The sequence below is a fragment of the Tachysurus fulvidraco genome, chromosome 19 (genome assembly GCF_022655615.1).
Source record: "Tachysurus fulvidraco isolate hzauxx_2018 chromosome 19, HZAU_PFXX_2.0, whole genome shotgun sequence".
Classification (NCBI taxonomy): Eukaryota; Metazoa; Chordata; class Actinopteri; order Siluriformes; family Bagridae; genus Tachysurus; species Tachysurus fulvidraco.
The window spans coordinates 15,227,491-15,250,782 of record NC_062536.1 but is presented as its reverse complement, the minus strand read 5'-3'; the positions used below and the strand labels follow the sequence as shown (position 1 = coordinate 15,250,782).

Genomic DNA, 23,292 nt, shown 5'->3' with positions numbered 1-23,292 from the left:
CATTTCCATCTGGAACTTATTTAGGAAGCTAAGAAATTTTTACTATGAAGAATGCATTTGAAACCTCAAAGGATTTTCATGTCACTGTCGCTTTTATTTAAAGCATCTTCCAACTGAGAAGTTGAGGTGTATGGGTCTGCACCCAGTGCCATCTTGGGCAGTGCAGGGATTCAAATCTGCAAACTTCCAATGAGTAACATGCAAAGCCTTTACCCTTGAGATACTACATTGAGAACTTCTGCAACTGACCCTGATATTGCAGGTGTGTAAAGACTACAAACTTTATTATCTGGTTTGGAATAAAATACTAAATAATGTCTTTACATTCTACAGGGGGATTTTTTTCTTTTTGGTTGATTTTCAGGGACGTAGAGTTTAAAATAACCTGTTAGACTCCAGCTCTGATAGAAACAAAGGTACAGAATTTCCTTGTTGCTTAAACAACTAGAAAAAGTAGTGTTTTGTACCTTTTATTTCTGAGACGACAAAGAAACCCGTTGATCATTACTGGAACTTTAATCTGAATCGTGTTGTGTGTGAGAATCACTCTGAGCTTTAGGCTTGCACATTTAACACAGATATTTTTTTAACACAGTACGAAATTCCTGTTCGCAAGCTGACTTATAGCACACACCTTAACTGGTGCCATTATAATGATGTGATAATCAATGTTAGTGTCTGCTGTCAGTTTATTTAATGTTATGGCTGATCAGTATATTGAGACCTGTAGCATTGGGGAAAGGAAAGGAAAAGAGGGGAAAGGGGAAAGAAATTGAAACAGGTGAAGAGGGGAAATGAGGAAAAAGAACTGGAAACAGGGAAGGGAAAGGGAAAAAGAAATGGAAACACGGGAAAGGGAAAAAGAAATGGAAACACGGGAAAGGGAAATAGAAACAGGGAAAAGGAAAAGAGGAAAAATGGAAACTGGGAAAAGAGGAGGTGAAAAGAGAAAGGGGAAAAAATGGAGAAAGGGGAAAAGAATAAGGAATAAGAAAAGGAAAGGGAAAGAGGGGAAAAGAGGAAAAAGAAATGGAAACAGGGAAAAGAGGGGAAAAGAGAAAGGATAGGAAAAGTAAAAGGGTTTAATTGGATTGGCCAAAAACGGCATTTAATACGATTCCCCAAATTCACATGAAGTTGTTAGGCAGCTTCTTATCAGCCTTAATAAAGTTTTAATTATAGCTCGAAATAATTTTCTGTATTGTTTATTTTAGGCAGTTTAAAAAATGCCGCTATTTTACACAGAGTGCCAATTATTTAATGTGTAAATAGTAACGTCATAGGATCTGTTACAGTTCCCTAAGAACATTTATAACTCGACGTATGGGCTACATTTACTTGTACATGTCATAAATGTCACTAGGTTTTGTCTCGCTTCAACAAGACCGGACACATCTGTATGAGAAAAATCACTAACAGCTGGAATCAAGTTTCTCATGCGCTTCGAGAAAATCTCACAACTTGAGTGTGTATAGAGACAGAAAGTGTGCTGAGACGTCTCCTGGGGTGAGTATGAGAAACACAGGCTTAACACGGTAAAGAAATAACACTGAAAGTTAATTACGCACCTATTAGCGGCTCAAAGGCGCATTAATTCCGCTTGTTATAAAATGAATAGCAGCGGCACAGAAAAAAGGTTCCGAAATCCTCATTAGTAACGCTGATGAATTTCGGCTTGGTCTCTTTGACTGTTCATTGCTTCTGCACTTAGGTTGAAACCTCGGGATTAAGCGAATAAAGTTAATAAAACCACTTTTGTAGCAAGTTTGCTGAAGTCGGAAATTTCATACTTGCATACTTGTTATTAAAATAGTAGATCAGTGTACAGAGAACAGTCCTGACTTACAAAGGTCCTAGTTAGTGCTGTAGTGGGAGGTTTGGGATGTGGCTGAAGTGTGAAGAAGAACAAAATAAACTCAGAAACAAATTCAAAGTCAATCCTGCAAAGATAAGAAGTCAATAAAGATTATTTATTAAGCAGATGCACCAAACGTTAGACTGCATTTGTGTATTTAATCCTGGTCTGTTTGAGTAAACCTACTAACTTGGATACTGTTAATCCATTACATTATACTCAGGTTTCATTTTACTTACAGTCTTCATTTGGCCTAAATATCAACCAGCAGCCCAATCCCACACCGAGTTAGTCAGATAGAGCTGGTAGACCATCTCTAAGGAGCTGGAAAATAACTTACCAGCTTGGCAATCACATGAGTAAATGATATGATAGTGAATATATGATACATGTTCTGAGTGCCTTACGTTTGGTATACGATGTTTATGATGTCATTATTAGAGTCTCCATAATAAAAGAGGTCTTAAAAAAGCCTTGAAGGTGAAACTATAATGAATTCAGAAGCAGAAATCATATTCATAAGTTCATACAAGTTCCTGATTACACAATTGCAGTATCTGACTATATATCAATAGTACACAGTTATAGAAGTGGAATGATTTATAATACAAGATGTGAGTTTCTTCCTCACGTCCTCATGTCTCCCATGTCAGGGAGATTATTCTTGGAGGGTCTGCTGATAAATGTGCAATAAAAGCGAATTGGACTGAGTAAAGGTGACACTTTCTACTAGCAATTAACGGTTGAAAAAGATTGTATACTGTGTTTTGGTAACTGGTAGCAGGTATCTGGAATCCAGACTGAACTCAGTAGAGTTTAAAAAACCCTTACATCTATAACCCTATTCTTTCCTTTATTTTGTTTATCCTACTGGAAAGACTTCCATTTCTTAGCTTCTTTAGGAAGGTAAGAAACATTTACACACATCAAATGACCATATTTAAGGATTTAATTTAAATCAAGTTCATTCAACGTGCTTTTTATTTCCAATTCTACAGCATATGTTGTAGGGAGACTTGTTTTAAGAACAGTTTTAATGGTAGCTCATAGATCTGTAGATTATTATTTGAACCCTTAAAGCACTTTTGGAGCATTTTATGTACAGTAATCGGTGAAGGTCCTCTAGCTTTGCTGTTCTGATGTAGTAGTGAATAGATTAATGCTGATGCTTTTCTCTGAGCTAACATTTGATTTCACAAAATTGAACACTTAAAGTCTGAGGTGTGGCTCAGAGAACTGGGGAATATTTTACCCCATCCTGATGTTCTGCTGCTGGTTGGAGTCTCGTCGCCTGGTGGTCACCCTGCCAGGGATTGATCTGCATGGTCATCCAGAGTCTCGTGGGATTGTTGTGGATGGAGATGCTCGGAGACTGTCATGCCTTCTTTAAACCAAAGTTGTGTCAGTCAGCTGTATGGTCTGGTCTTTATCAGCAATCAGGTCTGTGATGAACTCATAGTTTATGATGACCCATTAGTCCCGGTTGCACTATTATAAACTGTTTTAGAAAGGACATTATTTGCAATTCCATTATTTCCTGTCAAGTGTCACCCAAATGAGGATGAGGTTCCCTTCTTAGTCTGGTTCCTCTCAAGGTTTCTTCCTCATATCATCCCAGGGAGTATATATTAATTTATTTTTAAACAATTTCTTCTTCTTCTTCTTCTTCTTCTTCTTCTTCTTCTTCTTCTTCTATATTTATTTCCTTTTTTTTCTTCTCGCTTCTGTTTCCGTAATTCTGTAAAGCTGCTTTGAGACAATGGGAAATTGTTAAAAGCGCTATACAAATAAATTGAATTGCACATTTTACATTTGGAACAAATTAACTGCCTTTATGGGGCAGTCCATACACACAAATACAACATGCATTATTCCAGATTATAGTGTTCGTACATCCACCTCCATCTTTTATTCTATCTCACGGGCCTACAGTGAGCTTTTCTTACATACTCACACACAAGGCGATGCTTCTGGATTTTGACATATAGCTTTTAAACCGGTACAAATAATGGATATTGATATCACTAGCAATACACTTCATTGATTACTCAATTTAGCTGTCAGTAAAAGGCTCGTTTTTGTCTTTGTGACGATCCAATATACTATGTATAATATTCACAAACATAATATATATTATCAAGAAAACACCTTGTTGTTAACATATCAGTAAACAATTTCGATTAATTGTGATCCAAGTAGTAAGAATGAAAATAAAATTATTTTTACTTGAAAGTAATGAACATAAAAGTGTTTATCTGTAAATGGTGAACTTCCAAAAAAGAGTATACTGTGGTTTGGTCTCACAGCTACAGGCTTGAGTTTATCTCTATATGGAATTTTTCATTTTCTTTCTACATGATATGACAGTTTAGCTGGTTTAACAATGTTAAATTCCCCCTAGGTGTGAATACGTAAATATGTGAGCATGTATGTACTTGGTGCTAATAACATGCTCTGTGTTTACTGGTGAACACTTCAGGGTTCATTCTTCTCAGAGCTCCCAGATTCATTATAACACAGACTGGGATTAAACAGATTAAACTGAATGTGAACGAGCACACGGATCATTTATTCAGATGGTGAAATAATAGACGATTCTTAAATTGTAAAAGGTTAAATCTATAATAAAATCATATTGTTTCATATAGAGAAGTGCTTTTTAAGGAACCCATAAACAGAGAGTTTCCCCTTCAGAATGCTTTCAGTCTAACCACAATCTCTTTTCAACTACTTTTCTGTTTAAAGTCATACAATAGGAAGGCAGTGTTGGCTCAAGCGGTTAAGGCTCTGGGTTGTTGATTGGAGGGTCAGGGTTCAAGCCCCATCACTGCCAAGATGCCACTGTTGGGCCCTTGAGCAAGGCTCTTAACCCTCACTGCTGTATCATAGTTGCTTCTGTTCTCTGACCCAAACCTCCTCAGAGATAATAAAGGCTTTCATTTCATTTCAGAGCTGCAAAAGAAAATGCATGCATGTTGATGTAGGTGGAGTTTTTGGACTTGATCTCTGAATTTGAAAGCTTTAAACAAAAACTGTCCTTGTGAAGTTCAAGCTCTGTCCTTCCCTGAAAGTTAAACTGTGGCCTGTAAATATTTTTGTAAAAGATCTCTAGAATAAATCAGTCACATACTTCCGAAAAACTAGATTTCATTTCAGCGTCATATTTTTTTAAGCTTTCTTTGTAAGCAAACTGTTGTACGCCTTGATTACTTTTGTTTGCAAAAGTTTGAAAAGTGAAGTCTGTTTTTCCAGCTCTGAGGCGTCATGGGGCAGATAAGCTGGCTGCCCAGAAAGAAAGAGTGAGAGTGGGAGTGGAATAAAAGCATTGGAATGGCTATTTGTAAACCTGAGATACATGTGCACTAAAAATGCTGCCAGGAAGTAAGAATCATGAGACCCGTTGAAACAAGTTCCACATGTGTTCAGGGACTCGAGGGACTCATCCTGAGTGTCTGCTTAAGCGGGACCCTGGACATGTGTGGTGGATCTTTTCTAATGGCTCCTCTAACATGCAGTTTAGCACAATAAATTACTGTGAGTTGAGTTGCTGTTATAAATGGAATGGGAAAAGCTTAGTCGTTTTTATTATTTTTTTGTTCTATCTGTGCAGATGTGTAAGAAGAAACAATGGCTATGCTGAGGAAGAGTAAGTACCAGTTTTTGTTTAAATAATGAATGTCCCGTCTCCACCGTGTGTGTGTGTGTGTGTGTGTGTGTGTGTGTGTGAAGTTTGCATGTTCTCTCTGTGCTCCTGAGGTTTTTTCATATTGTATGAATGGGTGTGTGTGTGTGTGTGTGTGTGTGTGTGTCCTGGGAGGATAGACTGACATCCTGTCCATGGTGTACCCTGCCTTGTGCCCCAAGTCTCCTGGGACGGACTCCAGGTTCCCAGTGACCCATGAGCACAAGCTCATAAGTGTAATATGGATCAATGGAAATAAAAAATATCACATAATAATTTTTATCCATTTTTTAACATTATCCATTACATTATTTACAACAGCTACAAAGATAATTGAAGATAATTAGCTCACATTACAGAGAAACACCAAAAATCGCTCCTTTCTTCTATCTTGTAGCTGTTTTGTCTTCTTGTTTCCAGTGATAGAGCTTTACCTCTAAAGAGCTGACTCCAGATGGAGAGTTTTTCCATAAAATGGTGTCTGAGGAGAAATTCATCTAATGTTTTGTTTCAATTCTTTCAGTTCCAGCTCAAGCTAAAAGAAATGTGAACATTTGGGATATGAGACATGAGAGAGATGGTGAAACACAGCTGTAAAGAGAGAGCCAGGGATCTTTCTGTGCTCTGACGTAATATTATACAACTCTCAGAGCTGACATTGTTTGTGTGTGTGTGTGTGTGTGTGTGTGTGTGTGTGTGTGTGTGTGTGTGTGCTTCAGTTTTGGCTGTTAAAACGTGTATGAAGTAACCATCAGAAAGAAAGTCTATCGTGTGTGCAAGTCAAACTCCTTCTTGTAAAATTATTAAGTAGAAATCAAAATAGCGTTTTTTCACAGAATGATTATTAAACGATTGCTTTTGTAGCTTCATAGAGAACATAAAATGACAGAACTGGACACTTGATTACATGCCTTTATCCTGTGACAAATTAGATTTTGTGTAGTTTTACCTCAGGGGTTAACATTCTGTTCAGTTTAACTTAGTCATCCTCACTTTAGAAAATGCAAGCGACTGCCAGGTGTCTCTGGTCAGACTTTAATCTGCAGTTGTTGCCAAGTCTCTCAACATTAAACGCAGAACCCGAAGGCCATGTTCTCATAATCAAAGTAAGGATTTCTTCAATACGATTTGATCAAACGGATTTTAAGCTTAATTATATTATAGACAGCATTTTTAATATAGTTTTCATTTTCTAGTAAGTTCTAATATTAAAAAGACTAATTTTGTTCTAGAAACTTCCATTGTCCTGGGAAAAAGGAAAAGTGCTCCGATTCTCCCATGAACTGCATTCGTATCTAAACCTGACTGAAATCCAGTGGATTAAACTGACGATGAGAATCACAGAAACACAATAACTAAGGACTGAGACATTTTATACAGAAGGATGATCTGATTTTATCTTGGGATTATGATTTCTAATAGAAAACTCAGTGCTTTTATTTGGTCAAAAGGAATGCACTAAAGACAGGGGTTATTATTATTACAGAAGATGACTTTTTGATTTTATCCTGTGTATTTTTACTTAATTATGTTAGAGGTTGCCAGTTTTTTCAGGGACTGTGGAGACTGATGCTGTTTTTCAGTGACCTCTAGTGCCTGTGCTCGACAACACCACGGTGTAAACTCCCTGATAAGGAATAAAATGCTGGGGTGTGCTCACTCACTCACTCACTCACTCACTCACTCACTCGTTCCCTACCGCTTATCCGAACTTCTCGGGTCACGGGGAGCCTGTGCCTATCTCAGGCGTCATCGGGCATCGAGGCAGGATACACCCTGGACGGAGTGCCAACCCATCACAGGGCACACACACACTCTCATTCACTGACACACTCACACACTACGGGCAATATTCCAGAGATTCCAATCAACCTACCATGCATGTCTTTGGACTGGAGGAAACCCCCAAGGCACGCGGAGAACATGCAAACTCCGCACACACAAGGCGGAGTCGGGAATCGAACCCCGAGCCTGGAGGTGTGAGGCAAACGTGCTAACTGGGGTGTGCTGTTATATTAAAATAATTACTGAAAGGTTGATGCAATAAAGCCTGATACAAAACAGAGCTACTGTTACCACCCTGAAGCTGATTATTTTCCTATAACAGCACATCCTGAAGCGTTTCTTCCTTTTTACCAAGCAATTTGTTTTCAATTTAATTCAGTTTATTTGTATAGCACTTTTAACAATTCACATTGTCTTAAACAGCTTTACAGAAGTAAAGAAACAATTAAAAAATGACATTTAAAGTTTAAAACTAAGTTGCCATATACCATATACTTTTTATCAAAAAAAAAAACTCATATAGAATAGAATAGAATGGAGACTTTAAGAGTACTGTGGTATATTCAGTCTGTATATACACCATACTGAAGTCATAATGCTAAAACCACCAGCCTAATATTGTGTCGGTTCTCTTGTGCCTCTAAAACTGCTCTGAATCGTCGAGGCATGGACTACACAAGACCTCTAAAAGTGTTTTGTGGTATCTGGCTTTAGCAGCATATCTTTTAGTCCTGTAAGGTTGAGCCTTCATGGATCAGACTTGTTTGGTTCATCACGTCTCATAAATGCTGCCTTCCTTATGTTTGAATACCGGACAGATGCGAAATGCATTTCACTGCATGTCGTACTCTGTATATACTGTGTGTGTATGTGACAAATACAATTTGATTTGATTTGATTTGATGCTCAACTGTATTGACGTCTGGGGAACAAAGAGGCCGAGTCAGGACCTTGAACTCTTTGTTCCTCAAAACACTCCGGAAAATAATTTGTAGTGTTGCAGGAAACATCATCCCAGGCATTAAGGAATATCATTCATTTATTCATTCATTCATTTTCTACCACTTTATCTGAACTACCTCGGGTCACGGGGAGCCTGTGCCTATCTCAGGCATCATCGGGCATCGAGATAGGATACACCCTGGACGGAGTGCCAACCCATCGCAGGGCACACACACACTCTCATTTCACTCACGCAATAAATGGATGTACTTTGAGTCTGTGTATGAATAACACCATCTGTGAGAGATCCCTGATAAAGTATCAAACATACTGGAGTGTGTGGTACGTGTCAGAGTAACATCCACACGAGGAACATGACAGAACCATCAAAACGTTGCCCAGAGCATCAAACTGCCTCCATCCGCTTGCCTTCTTCCCATTGCACACTTGAAGACCTTTCTGTTCACTTTCCCCCCTAATATATTCTATCCCTTGTCAGTACGTGTTAGCAGCAGTGTCCTCTCTATGTTCCAGTTAACCGAGCGCTGTCCATGTTACTCATCCTGATGGCTTTGGCTCTTCTCTACAGCAAAATGTTTAGAGCACATCAGCCAGAAAAACACTCAGGTACAGTACGTATAAAGCTCAAAGTATTAAGTAGGAAGTAAAAGCCTGTTGTTTGAAATTGCTCTCATGCTGCAGAGCTCAGAGGGAACGAGGCCTCGAACCGAACCCTGGACGATGAATCGGAGTCGGAGACAGACATTCCCATTGTGATCTGTGCAGCGGAACAGCGTCTGGGTGCCGCCATGGCAACCATCAACAGCGTGTATAGCAACACACGGGCCAGTGTGTTCTTCTATATAGTGACCTTGAGGGATGCTATCAAGCTGACAAGGTGTGTCATGTTATAATAGACAATAGTGTTATAAATGATAATAATAATAATAATACATTTTATTTAAAGGCGCCTTTCTAACACTCAAGGTCACCGTACAAAAGAAGAAGAAAAACAACAAAAAATATAGTTATACAATACTTACATAGAAAAAAAAATTGGACCAACATTACAAATCATGATCTAGAATATGCTAAACTAAACAGATGATGTTCAATAACATACTGATACACATGACCTGTCCTTGTTCTTTTGTCTTCCTCTCGAGCAGGCAGTACATTAAGAAAACCAAGCTGAAACAGATCAAATATAAGATCCTGGAGTTCAATCCTATGGCACTGAAAGGCAAAGTGAAGCCTGATACATCCCGACCAGATCTCCTCCATCCTGTAAGCAATTATAAAGAGACTTTTATACTAAACTCAAATAAGTTTCGTACTAAACTAAAATACTTTTGTTCTAAACTAAAACATACAAATTAGGTAGGTAGGTAGGTAGGTAGGTAGGTAGATAGATAGATAGATAGATAGATAGATAGATAGATAGATAGATAGATAGAAAGGAAGGAAGATGGAAGATAGATAGATAGATAGATAGATAGATAGATAGATAGATAGATAGATAGCTCGCTCGCTCGCTCGCTCGCTCGCTCGCTCGCCCGGCCGGCGCTGGCCGCAGCTCGCTCGCTCGCTCGCTCGCTCGCTCGCTCAGCTCGCTCGATCGCTCGCTCGCTCGCTCGCTCCTCGCCTCGCCCGGCCGGCCGCTGGCCGCTCGCTCGCTCGCTCGCTCGCTCGCTCGCTCGCTCGCTCGCTCGCTCGCTCGCTCGCTCGCTCGCTCGCTCGCCCGGCCGGCCGGCCGGCCGCCCGGCCGGCCGGCCGCTCGCTGGCCGTCCGGCCCCTCGCTCGCTCGCTCGCTCGCTCGCTCGCTCGCTCGCTCGCTCGCTCGCTCGCTCGCTCGCTCGCTCGCTCGCTCGGCCGGCCGGCCGCTGGCCGGCCGGCCGCTGGCCGCTCGCTCGCTCGCTCGCTCGCTCGCTCGCTCGCTCGCTCGCTCGCTCGCTCGCTCGCTCGCTCGCTCGCTCGCTCGGCCGGCCGTCCGGCCGGCCGGCCGGCCGGCCGCTCGCTGGCCGTCCGGCCCCTCGCTCGCTCGCTCCTCGCTCGCTCGCTCGCTCGCTCGCTCGCTCGCTCGCTCGCTCGCTCGCTCGCTCGCTCGCTCGCCGGCTCGCTGGCCGGCCGGCGGGCCGGCCGGCGCGCCGGCCGGCCGCTCGCTCGGCCGATGGCTACAGAAGGCTAGGGCTGACTTCTTTTTAGACAGAGACACGCCTCATAGATTTTACTTTCAAACTGGGGTAAATATTTTTCCGCTTGCTTTACAGAAACATCTGTAACACGTCAGCAGTTACTGAGAAAATATAAAATCTAGTTGTGTGTAATAATATTGTATGAGGTATATTATTTACTCCATCATTTGTAGGAGAACCAAAAATAGACTAAACACATGTGTGTACAAACTCTAAAATAGACTACAGTTATTAATTGTAGCCCTACAAAGTGAACCGTTATGATACAATGATGTACCTTGTGTGTGTCGCAGCTGAACTTCGTACGTTTCTACTTACCCCTGCTTACTCTAAGCAATCATAAGAAGATCGTTTACCTGGATGATGATATCATCGTTCAAGGTATGAGCGCTTTAGTCACGTGAGTCACTACATAGTCTTTTATTTGCAATTAAACCTGAAGTTAGATGCTGGAAGCTGTGGGGAAATGGTTACTCGGCTTGTTTGTGTGTGAGTGAAAACTTCAGGACATTAATTTCATGAGAGAAACCCACAGGAGATATCCAGGAGCTGTACAAGATCAAGCTGCAGTCAGGACACGCAGCAGCATTCGCTTCAGACTGCGACCTGCCTGCTACACACGAGATGGTGCGCAGTGTGGGCATGCAAGTACGTACTCGTGTGTGTAGACCAGCACGGAAATCTCTACCATGCTTTTTGTTAGATTATGATGCAAGCTTACAGCATTGTGTGTTCAAAAACCAATAACAACCTCCCTCTTGTACTGTTTCCTGTGTGTTCGCCAGGCATCCTACATGGGTTTCCTGGACTATCGAAAGCAGGCAGTGCGAGAGCTGGGGATTAACCCGAGTGACTGCTCCTTTAACCCTGGTGTGTTTGTGGCTGATATCGAAGAGTGGAAGAAGCAGAAGATCACTGTGCAGTTGGAGAAATGGATGAGCGTGAACGTTCAGTGAGTCCTACATGCTTTTTTTGTTCAGAGAACCCAAAAGTCTGTGTGCTTTCTCTGAACACCGAATATTATTTAATTAATCAGCTCCACCGATATGAATTTTCCAAAAATGTGTAAAGTGGCATTCTATAACTTTTTACCATAAAGACTGTCCTGTGTTCATCTCATCTACTCTTCTTTTAGAGCTGCTTGCCTTTGATCTTCTACACATGTAAAATTAAAACTATTTCTGATGATTACTAATTGCAATAATTTGTGTCACCCAAAAGAAAATAGATTCCCTTGATATAAAAACTTATACAGCCACTATGTAATCTTCCATCTTCAACTTCACTTTAATATTCAAACCTTGTAGTCGCTTCTCTGAATTGCTAACATTTCCCACATTCCCCTTTTTCTAGGGAAAACCTTTACAGCAGTGCCATGGCAGGCGGCGTAGCCACCCCTCCTATGCTCATAGTGTTCCACAACAAATATACAAGGATCGACCCTAAGTGGCACGTCAGACACCTGGGTAATTCAAAAACACCTGCTTCTCCCTGTATTTAGAGAAAGGTACATTTAGCAATCACTGTGGTGTTTCTGTCACAAGTACTTAGGCTTTTTGTGTGTGGGAGAAAGAGAGAACAGGAAAGAGAATAAGAGAGAAAAGGAGAGAGAGAGAGAACAAGAGAGAGAAAAGGAGAGATAACGAGAGAAAGAGAGAACCCAAGAGAGAGAGAGAAAGAGAGAACGAGAACGAGAGAAAAGGAGAGAGAGAGCGAGAAAAAGAGAGAGAACATTTGTCATCCCATCTTGGGTTGTCTTGACATCAGAAGCTAATCAGTGATAATCAACTGATGTGACCTGATTGATTAATTAATTAATCTGATAAATATGAACCTGTGATTTGCCTCTGAGCCAGAACAGTCACCCAAACTGCTGTTCTAGAAACTTAATCACCACTTACGGACGGATCAGAATAGAGTATTAAACACTGTGGTATAAAAAAACTGATATACAGTTGACTTTAATATGTGAACTTCATAAAATTGTTGAAATTTCATTTGTATAAATGTTCCTAGCTAAAGTCAACAATTTCTCTACTTCAAATGAAACAACAAATTAAAATTCCTTCATTTCCCCATTATCCCCCTCAGGTTGGAGTCCTGATGCTCATTATCCCCAGTCGGTCCTCAAAGAGGCACAACTGCTTCACTGGAATGGTCGCTTTAAACCCTGGGACTACCCCTGTGTTCACCTTGACCTCTGGGAGAAATGGTTTATTCCTGACCCCTCTGGAAAATTTGTATTGTTGCGGCCTGAAAAGTAAAAAAAAAAAAACCTAAGAGACTTTTATATACACTAATTAATGCGATGATTGAAGCCTGGGACATTAAGATGTTGTACCTACTGACAGGAAGCGAGTTCAAATCCCAGGCTCTCAAGTGCCCAGTTACATAAAGAAGATAACCAAGTGACAAGGGGTCTGGAAAATGGGTGTTTTCATAATTATACAGTGTCTTAGGACAACTTAAGAAAACGATCAAAAACCTTTTGTAACTCAAATGCACCATACTACTCAATATATGAGGGTAAAAATCATGGCTAGGTTTTATTTTCTGCCCCAGAAATGCTTGAAAATTTAGAGAAAATGACCTCAACCTAAAGCACCACTGGACGGCAGTGAAAGTGATCAGACTGGTGGTGAATTACAAGGTCTGCCATCACATCATTGGCCTTAAGCCAATTTTGTACTAATGAGAAATTTGCATTGAGTATTTTAAAGCTTTGTACTTTGAGCTGTGGCAGATCCAGAGGCATTACAGTGAAAAGGTCAACTGATATTTAATTCCAGTAATTTAAGACAAGACAGACGATTCCTTTTTTGGAAACATTTAATCGTTCACATGACAGGAATTCAGCACTCCATAACCTGGTCAGTTAAATATTAACAAATTTACAGTCATGAGGAATGTAAAAAAAAAAATCAAACAGAAAAACAGCTCCTTAAAAAACCCTAACCCAACATCCCCAACAGAGACAAGGCAGCCACTTGGGATCCAGACTCTACCATGTCTGTCCACCCCCCTGTTCAAACCCCCTCCCCCTGTTCACAACCTCTTAGAGCTCGTCCTTATTTGTGGCTTCCTGTAAAATAAAGACAAGATATCGATTATACAGAAATGACCATAATCCCCCTTTTTGTCCACTCATAACTAGGCACACATTCTCTGCAGAGTTACAACAAAAGTTAAATAAACTCACCGTATCTTCAGCATCTTCTGCTGCCACTTCCTCCTCATCCTCTGCCTCCTCTTCCTCTGCTGGTTCCTCAGGCTCCTCTTCTGGCTCTTCTTCAACCTAAGCACACAGAAATAACATGGGATTTTAAAAGCAGAACAAACTCCAGGTGTCTAGTGTATTAGTGTGAATATCAGGTCATACATGTGCACGTGTGTTGTACTCACCTGTTCATCTAGGTCGATGTTCATGCTAAGCCTGAGCATGCGCTCTATCCTGTCTCCGTAGGCCTTAGTGTCAGCCAGCTGGTAGCCTGAGCGCAGAGTGGCAGTTTCGAACAAGACCACTGCCAGATCAGATGCTGTCTGGTCATCTTCATTAGACTGTAAACATAAAGTATAAACAAAAATGTAACCGAGTCACATCAGAAACTCTAATAGGAAGGCTATTAAGAATAATAATGTTGATTAAACAGTATTACTGTTAAAAATGCAAGAATGTAAAAAAAAGTTCAAACAAATTGAACCTCAAAATTAGCAAAGAAATCATTCATACTTACAGCGACTCTCTTCAGCATCTCTTTAATTAGGGGATGTTTGGGATTGAGTTCTAATGTTTTCTTCTGACTTGCATAATAACTGAAATGAAAAAAGGTACATTTATTTAAACTTAATATACAATCCAACAAATCTGAAATCACATTAAAAACACAGTTAGAGGAAAATAATCAGTATCGAGTTGCCAATACAGGCTGACATGAAGCAGAGCCACAGCTACAAACCAAGAGTCAAAGACTTAATAGCAGCAAAACACAAAGCCATCAGAATTAAATTCACCACTGAGAAATGATTTAAATCACTTTTAGTTAGGACCCTTCCATATACCTACTTTGTGGAAATGTCTTTTCCAGTCTGATAGGCCTGAGCCTTCATGATCCTTTCCATGTTTCCAGACCAACCGTACTGACTGGCCACCAGAGCACAGGGAGATTTGGTCAGTCTCTGGGACAACACAGCTTTCTCAATCTGCAGAAGAGAACACCACAGTTTGAGCTCATTCCTAAAACCCTGCCTACACATTAATTGTAGGGAAGAAACTAACTGTAATTTCAAGTTTATTTACAAAATCACTGAGCCTTTTAGAACACACACATGCTCAGGCAAAGTACCTTATCTTTCAGGGACTTGTCCTTCAGCCATGTGGTGAGGGGTTCATACTCCTTCTCAAGGGCCTCTCTCTTCTCCTTGGCCTTATCACTCTCATCAAATTTGATTCCTTCCTTGGCCACATTCTGGAAGCGTTTACCATCGAACTCAGGCAGTGCCTGGATACAGTACTCGTCCACAGGCTCAGTCAGGTAGATGACTTCATATCCCTTCTTCAGCAGGTTCTCCACAAAGGGTGAAGACTCAGCCTGGAGGGGGAAACACAAAATTACTGATGCGTGCACAATGCTCACATACATGCTTATATAGAGGCATGGGCATTATATCTGAAGACAATAAAAATCTGACAAACTATTTTGATGACCAAGTGGTATAAATCATGTGCTTACCTCCTTCCTGCTGGTTCCTGCCATGAAGTAGATCTTGTCTTGCTTCTCCTTCATCCTCTCGACATATTGTTCCAGACTGGAGAGCACCGATTCGCTGTGAGAGGTCTGGAATCTTAGCAGCTTGGCCAGCCTGGTTCTGTTGGAATGGTCCTCGATCACACCCAGCTTGATGTTGGTACCAAACTCCTTCCAGAACTTGTCGTTGTACTGCTCCTCAGCGATTTTCTTGATCATGTCCAAAGTCTTGCGGACCAGCTTTTTGCGGATGACCTAAATAAAAAAGAGGAACACTTCCGTTAAGTTTCACTCTAACTGGAGCACAGATCTGACTGGTACTCACTGGAGTAGGAATTAGGAATATATATAACAAAACAAAACAAAAAGTACAGTTACCATAGCAATATTTAAATTGAAAAAGTTTAATTTAACTAATTGTGATCAGTAGACAGCTTGGCTTAGCATGGTCTTAAAAAGGAGGGTTTGTGAGAATAAACAGCCTTTGGACTGCTGTACACATCACAGCTGTTAAAGCAAGACCAGCCTGTTGCACTAGACACCAATAAACTGACTGTTGTCAAGTCTTTATTTTCACTAACAAAAATATTTCAGCTTGCACGGTGTTTGCTTCATAATTATTTTTCTTGCTTGCACTTGAACTATGACATGAAAGTTTGGGAGATAGAAGTGTTTGGCCTGTTCGCTTATTAATGCAGAAAACACTAATTTTGTGAATACAGAATTTCGGTAATTTGAATTGTTCACCATTTCTCACCTTCAGCAGCTTGTGCTGCTGCAGAGTCTCTCTGGAGACGTTAAGAGGAAGATCGTCAGAGTCCACCTGAGTGGAGAGATCAGACATTAAACTTAGAGTAAAGGGCTTTTAGCGTGACATTCATGTAGTGTAATATAAGGACAGGTCACAACACTCACCACACCCTTGACGAAATTGAGATATTTGGGCATCATGTCATGGAAGTCATCGGTGATAAAGACTCTGCGTACAAAGAGCTATAACAGAAAGCGGTTTCAAGTCAGTGATGTGAGAGGTGGAAAGGATTTGCTTTTAATTTTCGCTTACATGGCAAGTTATTATTACTTTTTTCATGTCATGTTACCTTGATAAAGTCATTCTTCTTGGAGCCATACTCATCGAAGAGACCTCTGGGGGCTGCTGCAGGGACAAACAAGATGGATTTGAAGGTCACCTCTCCCTCAGCTGTGAAGTGGATGTGACTCAGGGGCTCTTCATTGTCCTGTGTGAAGAGATTCATTTTTAAAATCAAACGCTAGAAAAGACACTCGAGACCATAATACATTTAACTTGCAAGAGCCTTACCCTTGAGAAGGTCTTGTAGAAAGCTTTGTACTCATCCTCTTCTACCTCCTTAACAGGCCTCTGCCAGATGGGCTTGATGTCATTCATCAGCTCCCAGTCCCACACGGTCTTCTCCACCTAAACAGGAAAAAAAAATAAAGATTCAGCAGGAGCACAAGACTTAAAATATGATCACATTTTATTTGTTAGCACAAATTTGGAATGCAGCCACTAGTTTTTTACCTTCTTGGTCTTGGGTTTGTCTTTATCCTCCTCCTCTTCCTCCACCTCAGCCTCATCTTCAGCGGGCTCTTTCTCTGCCTCCTTCTCGGCTTCCTCCTCCTCAATTGGCTCTTCCACGGTTTCCGTCTGAAGGAAAGCTTGACTAGGTTAGTGCACAAAATAAATAAACACTCCCCTATTACCCCCATGCAATGATTACTGACCTTGCTGCTCCAGACATAGATGGGGAAGTTGATGAACTGTGAGTATTTCCTCACAAGGTTCTTAATAGTCTCCAGCTCAAGGTAGTCAGATGCCTCTTCCTTCAGGACCAGACTAAAAAGCACAAGAACAGTGTTAGCTTCACATTTAAGAATGAGTCCTGGGATGAGCACAAGAACATATTTATGATTACAGCAGAAGATATTTGCTTTACTTACGTGATGGTGGTTCCTCTGCCCAGAGTGTCACCTCGTGGGTCCTCAATGATGGAGAACTCATTTGAGTCGGACTCCCAGATGTGCTGTGTGCCGTTGTTGTGCTTGGATGTGACAATGACCTTGTCAGCCACAAGGAAGGCAGAGTAGAAGCCGACTCCAAACTGGCCAATGAGGTCAGAGGTGGTCTGGCCTTCTGTCTGCATCTCAGTCATCTTGTTGAGGAACTCGCTGGTGCCAGATTTAGCAATAGTACCAAGGTTCTTAATAAGCTCCTCTTTGGTCATGCCAATTCCAGTGTCAGTGATGTGAAGCATGTTCTTCTCCTTGTCCGACTGGAAAAGAAGAAATTTGGAGGGTCATTTTCTTGCCATTTACTGAAAAAAATTGCCTGTACTACAAACATCATGCTCAATTACACATGTGGAGGAGGGTCCACTGTAAAGGAGGCTCTTACTATCTGCTTTACACTGAACGTCTAAAATTTGGACTGCTTTGCAATGCAAAATAATACCAGAAGCCATGCCACCATTATGAAGTTTCAATACTGAAAGCTCTACAGCTTTCACAGAGTGGTGATGGTCCAGAGAACACACCTTAATCTTAACAGTCAGCTCTTCATTCGCAGCAAGTGCATCTTCATTGGTGAGAGACAATAACCGGATCTTATCCAGGGCATCTGAAGCGTTAGAGATCAGCTCCCTCAAGAAGATCTTTGGGAAAAGATCAAAACAGGAAAATCTAGTTAACCATTATGCAAATAAGAGGGACTGGATAGTTATTCACAGACCTTCGTCTTACCTCTTTATTCTTATACAGAGAGTTGATGATCAATTTCATCATTCTGTTCACTTCTGCCTGGAAGGCAAACTTTTCCGATTTCTCCCGAATTTCTTTAATCTGTGCTGCATTTAGTCCATCAAGCTGAATGGCTTCTTCCTCCCTGGTGGAAAAAAAAAAAAAATCAAGACATTTCATCATGGTGAAGAAGCTGCACAGGAAGTCTATTGACAGTTCAGCACAGCTGTGGGCTGTAAAGAGTCCAATGACATGTATACGACACTAACCTCTGAACAACTTCATCGTCTGTCCTGGATCCATCTCTGCTCTTTCCCAGGTCATCCTCAACTGTACCATCAATGTCAACTTCATCATCTGCCTTAACAGATGCTGGAAGAAGAAAAAAAAAATTATGAAGACAGGAAATAAATGAACCACCAAAACACACAGTAGAATATATATTAAGGTTTAAGGTGCTCCGGTACACACAGATAGATAGATAGATAGATAGATAGATAGATAGATAGATAGATAGATAGATAGATAGAAGGAGGAAGATAGATAGATAGAAGGAGGAAGATAGATAGATAGGAAGGGAGGCATTTTATTGGATCAGTAATTATGGCTAGAATACATGTGCATTATCAGACCTGACACCTGAGATGTGTAATTAAATGAATGAAACACTAAACAGTGATCTACAGACATCTTTCTAACTGCAGTTAGATGAACTAGCCTAGCACAAAGACTCAGCAGGCTAACAAAGGAGCTGTGGATGTTACACAACCGTCAAACACGTTTATCACACAAATTTACTTTAAACAGCAGAAACAGAGCAGCGGGTGAAGAACACCGTTAGCTTGCTGTTAGCCATATGGCCGTTAGCTTGCTGTTAGCTTGCTAGCAGGCGTTTCTGAGGAAACTTCCAGAAGCCTGAAGCCTTTCTGCAGCTCATTGCACAGACACCAAATAAAACAGTTATAGTTTAATGTAGACCTGTTTACAAACTTCTGGATTATTATTATTATTGTTGTTGTTGCTGCTGCTAAACCGTGCGCATGTTATTATGAGTTACAAACAGACTGCAATATGTTTTTATCTCCATTCTATTGATGCTGCTGTATTCTGCTCGGTCAAGTTCAAGGCTACAGAATAAAATACACCACTTACTGAACACCAGCAGTGCACAGAGAAGCCCTAAGATCCATAACCGCTTCATGTTGGAAGCAGAACCGCGTTATAACACACCGGAGCTCAGGTTAAAGCCGCTAACGCCAAACACACCGCTGTAAAGTCACAAACTGCCACTGCAAAAAAGACACAAGTCGGCTTTATGATAGTCTGGATTTAGAGGGGATACGCGACCAATCACAGCTCCCCACGCACAACACTGCACCAATCACAAAGCGAGTTGCCGACACGTTCGACCAATCGTCGCTTTACATGTCCAGTTTCACGTGATCGAATCGTGGCCTGTCTGGATTGGCTCAGGTGTGTCAAGCACGTGGTGCTTTGCTTCTGATCTGGAAGCGGTTTTATTTTATAACATTTTTTGCCTCGAATGAACACAACTGATCTCAGATGAGTTGTGGGCGGATTGTGGGAGGAAAAAAAACTCCTTTTTTGTGTGTTTGTGGCATCCGGGTTGATCATCGCGTCTGTGTTCACCTTAACAACCAGTTTATTTACTCAGGACCAGGGACTGAGATGTGATTTAGGGAAAGTCTTCTTCACAACACTGATGCAGTGATGATGTGATTCAACAGGTTTACAGGCATAATGTCTTCATTTAGTACAGCACAGAAAATACTCGATTCTGATTGGTTCATTTTCATGATTTTAATTTTAAACAGCAGCTCTGACAATAAGTTCAGATACAAGACAAATCATTTTATTTTATAATACATACATAATCATGCATCCTGCTGCTGACCAACTTTATGGAGACGCAGATTTCATTTTCCAACAGGACTTGGCACCTGCACACAGTGCCAAAGCTAACAGTACCAGGTTTAAGGACCATGGGATCCCTGTTCTTAATTGGCCAGCAAACCTTGTGAAGAGGTATTGTGAAGAGGAAGATGCGATATACCAGACCCAACAATGCAGAAGAGCTGAAGGCCACTATCAGAGCAACCTGGGCTTTCATAACACCTGAGCAGTGCCACAGACCGATCGACTCTATGCCACGCTGCATTGCTGCAGTAATTCAGGCAAAATGAGCCCCAATTAAGTAGTGAGTGCTGTATATGCTCATACTTTTCATGAGATTTCAGTCCTGTCCAGTCCAGCGGCTCTCTCTCACTCTGCTCCCCTTCACGTCCACTCTCATCTTTTTAAGAGAAATGCTAGAAAATAAGTAAATTAAATAATCAATTAATAAAAAAATTAGGTAAATAGTTCAACAAATCAATCAATACAGAGTAGATACTTAGCTTTAGAAATAATAAACTTCTGATTGGACATGGGACACAAGCCGAGGTTTGATCGACCTGCGGCTGGCCGCCTCAGAGGAGGGTGTATAGTGACTAAAGGTCGAAACATCCGATGAATCTGAGGTGCACTAATGACGAGGTGTCCTGAAATTCATAAAAAAAAGTCCATTTATTGAACCTAAACACTTTAAATAGGCCAATAATTCTAAAATGAATTCTTAAAACAAAAAAATAAATAAAAAAGCAATTGGTCTTAAGTAATATTCTAATTTTCTGAGATACTGCATTTGGGATTTTCCTTAGTTGTCAGTTATAATCATCAAAATTAAAAGAAATAAACATTTGATATATATATATCAGTCTGTGTTTCACTTTTTGAATGGAATTAGTGAAATAAATAAACTTTTTGATGATATTCTAATTATATGACCAGCACCTGTATGTGTGTTTTGTGACATTACAGAAGTAGTGTGCCTTCCAGCCCGCCTGCCTGCGCGTTCGATGCTTTTACTGGATGTTTTTTATTTCATGCCCTGTTCTGTGTGTTCTTCAGAGACTGTTGTGCATGAGGTTCCCTGGAGAATCTGCCACTGACAGCTGTGCAAAGATCATAGTCATGTGGTTGGCTGACTGAATGTGTGTGTGTGTGTGTGTGTGTGTGCACGTGCGTGCGTGCGTGTTTGTTAGTGTGGTAGTTTTATTGATGTATACCTCCCACAAGTATATGTTACTATTATTCTGCAGAATGGTGTATGATTGGTGTATGACTAAATTCTGTTCTGTAAGAGAAATAAAACATTTCAGGGACTGTGTGTATTGGAAAACAATCATTTGGATTTGCTAAGTTATACTGTATATTTTGAATATATTTATATACTGATCGACATAAGCCAATAGTTAGCACTTTCTGAAATACTGCACTGTGTATACTGTATTTTTTTAATTTGCTCTTCCTTCATTGCTTTTCACTTTACTCGGGCAACATACAGTATTTTCCGTGTAGTACTGGACACAAATCCCCCCTATGGAAAGCACATAATATCCTCACCCATGTCAAGTCCAACATATTTATAAAGCTTTAGTGTAAGACTACAGAGAAATGCATTAAACAATTTACTGAAAAACTCAGTGAAATCACACTGAATAGATTTTTGTATATTCTGGCAGTACAACGAGCCAAATAAGCAGAACGATTAAGGGCAAATAGGTGTGTTACATTACTGTTTACTCCTTTGATGCCAGTCTGCATGTTAAGATAACATATCTTCATATTTTCCATTAAAGCCTAATGTTCCACTTTAGCAGTGTGAGCTGAGCTGTACTCACAGCTAAGAACTAAAGCTCTCGAGTGATGAAACAGAAAGATATTTCTCCTAACACTGAGAGATCATGAGTTTAAATCAGTTAGTCAGTATAGACCTGTTTTATATTCTTACTCATTACTACACAGTAATTGTAAAAAGTTTGTCTAGTAAAGTCTGTCTAGTCGACATTTACTTTCAAACATAGTAAACATCCTCATATTACAGTAAAATGCCCTGTATCTGCTTGTATCACTGTGGTAATCTGATAAATCAGCGATCCAGGTCTTTTAGTTTAATTAAGGCTATTTTAGTTTACATAGATTTGAGTAACATGGCCACCATATTAATACATGCTGCTCCAGTCATGTTTTTGTCACTGCCTCATCTCTATTCATACTGTCTCTGAAAAAAAACAAAACATGAAATTAATGACCATTAGTAGCCTTTATGCATTTATTAAAGGTCTATAATAAAATATTTGCCAGACTGTATGTTAAAACCTTTCTATAAAAGAGCCTGTATGACATTTTCTGTACTGTTCAAGTCCAGGTTTTGGCCAGAGGTATGACACAGTTCATTTACTTCATTTACTTCAACAAGACTAAAGCAGAAAACAGTTCTCTTATTTCTCTTAGATTATCAGGATCTAAAACACCTTAAGTCCAGCACTGTCCAATCACAGTATCTGCTCACAGTGCACTAAAATAACTATTTACTCCTGTACTGAAGCTGTTGGTTTTAGCAGCTATGCAGAAGGAAGACAGACTAATAAAGAGAAATAGATAAGCTTGTACAGTCTGCATGAAACCATAATCATTCTCGCACAGGAAATAATATGATCGTGGTTATCTAAGTCTCTCTCTCTCTCTCTCTCTCTCTCTCTCTCTCTCTCTCTCTCTCTCTCTCTCACACACACACACACACACACACACACACACACACACACACACACACACACACACACACACACACACACACACACACACACACATGCATACATACAGTGCAGTGGGGTCCAGAGACATTTTGTGCAATACCAAAAATGATGTATTTTACATCAAATCCATCAGTATGAAATCTGAATTCAGAATTTTACACAAAGCAGTTAACATGTTTACATTTAAATAGGGACTTGTGTATCTCTGTCTGTGTGTGTGTGTGTGTGTGTGTGTGTGTGTGTGTGTGTGTGTGTGTGTGTGTGTGTGTCGCCCTCTTGTGGCTGTATTATACAGCTACATCGGCTGTTCTATCTTCTCTGAACCTTGTAAACCTTCTCTCTATATATATAATTTGTGAAAATGATTCTTGTCACTATACATAAATATATCTAAATTCGAGTGTACAAATATTGATATGTATATTCCTTTATGTATTTGCAAATATACGTTTGAAGCCTATTAAGATCTAATAACAACCCATAGACTGTTTAAAATGTAACGCTCATAACACCAACAAAGATAAAGAAGGACATAAATAAGGGAAGACAACAGAAATTAAGGAATGTAACGTATTTTCTTTCTTAATAATTTTTTTCCAATAATATATCTTATTTTAAAATTGTTCGAAACATCCAGACTTTTCTTTTAAAATAAAAGTCGCGCCCGTGCACA

The 23,292-nt window shown here is 40.3% G+C and overlaps 2 protein-coding genes across 5 annotated transcripts; one reads left to right on the top strand and one right to left on the bottom strand.

The window, feature by feature from the left end:
• Positions 1–120: 120 nt before the first annotated feature.
• glt8d2 (glycosyltransferase 8 domain containing 2) lies at positions 121–12,871 on the top strand. 3 transcript variants are annotated; one of them, XM_047803753.1, is made up of 11 exons: positions 121–262; positions 1,364–1,506; positions 5,466–5,501; positions 8,799–8,891; positions 8,967–9,162; positions 9,434–9,551; positions 10,753–10,840; positions 10,995–11,107; positions 11,245–11,411; positions 11,813–11,925; positions 12,551–12,871. In XM_047803753.1, the coding sequence occupies exons 3-11, from the start codon at positions 5,483–5,485 to the stop codon at positions 12,721–12,723; spliced, it is 1,080 nt and encodes a 359-aa protein (XP_047659709.1). In that variant the 5' UTR covers positions 121–262; positions 1,364–1,506; positions 5,466–5,482; the 3' UTR covers positions 12,724–12,871. The 3 variants fall into 3 exon arrangements, with proteins under 3 accessions (XP_047659709.1, XP_027006971.1, XP_027006970.1); XM_027151170.2 differs by lacking the exons at positions 121–262; positions 1,364–1,506 and adding an exon at positions 5,244–5,369; XM_027151169.2 differs by lacking the exons at positions 121–262; positions 1,364–1,506 and adding an exon at positions 5,278–5,389.
• hsp90b1 (heat shock protein 90, beta (grp94), member 1) lies at positions 12,391–19,272 on the bottom strand. 2 transcript variants are annotated; one of them, XM_047803752.1, is made up of 18 exons: positions 19,114–19,272; positions 18,231–18,333; positions 17,965–18,106; positions 17,760–17,876; positions 17,167–17,498; positions 16,951–17,062; positions 16,748–16,873; positions 16,526–16,642; positions 16,305–16,442; positions 16,120–16,197; positions 15,962–16,027; positions 15,190–15,459; positions 14,803–15,048; positions 14,523–14,659; positions 14,194–14,272; positions 13,862–14,017; positions 13,659–13,754; positions 12,391–12,712 (listed from the first exon to the last, which is right to left on the bottom strand). In XM_047803752.1, exons 1-18 carry the CDS (start codon positions 19,160–19,162, stop codon positions 12,674–12,676), a joined length of 2,403 nt encoding a protein of 800 aa, XP_047659708.1. In that variant the 5' UTR covers positions 19,163–19,272; the 3' UTR covers positions 12,391–12,673. The 2 variants fall into 2 exon arrangements, with proteins under 2 accessions (XP_047659708.1, XP_027006967.1); XM_027151166.2 differs by lacking the exon at positions 12,391–12,712 and adding an exon at positions 13,271–13,541.
• Between the last annotated feature and the right edge of the window lie 4,020 nt (positions 19,273–23,292).

What these genes read in the sequence shown, in the direction of transcription:
- glt8d2 (XM_047803753.1), top strand. An exon ending in TCAGCCAGAAAAACACTCAG is followed by an intron (nt 8,892 to 8,966) that starts GTACAGTACGTA and finishes CTCATGCTGCAG; the next exon opens with AGCTCAGAGGGAACGAGGCC. An exon ending in TGATGATATCATCGTTCAAG is followed by an intron (nt 10,841 to 10,994) that starts GTATGAGCGCTT and finishes AGAAACCCACAG; the next exon opens with GAGATATCCAGGAGCTGTAC.
- hsp90b1 (XM_047803752.1), bottom strand. Translation starts at nt 19,162, where the DNA reads ATGAAGCGGTTATGGATCTTAGGGCTTCTCTGTGCACTGCTGGTGTTC. An exon ending in CTGTGCACTGCTGGTGTTCA is followed by an intron (nt 18,334 to 19,113) that starts GTAAGTGGTGTA and finishes TTCTTCTTCCAG; the next exon opens with CATCTGTTAAGGCAGATGAT. An exon ending in CTCTGTATAAGAATAAAGAG is followed by an intron (nt 17,877 to 17,964) that starts GTAAGACGAAGG and finishes CTTTTCCCAAAG; the next exon opens with ATCTTCTTGAGGGAGCTGAT.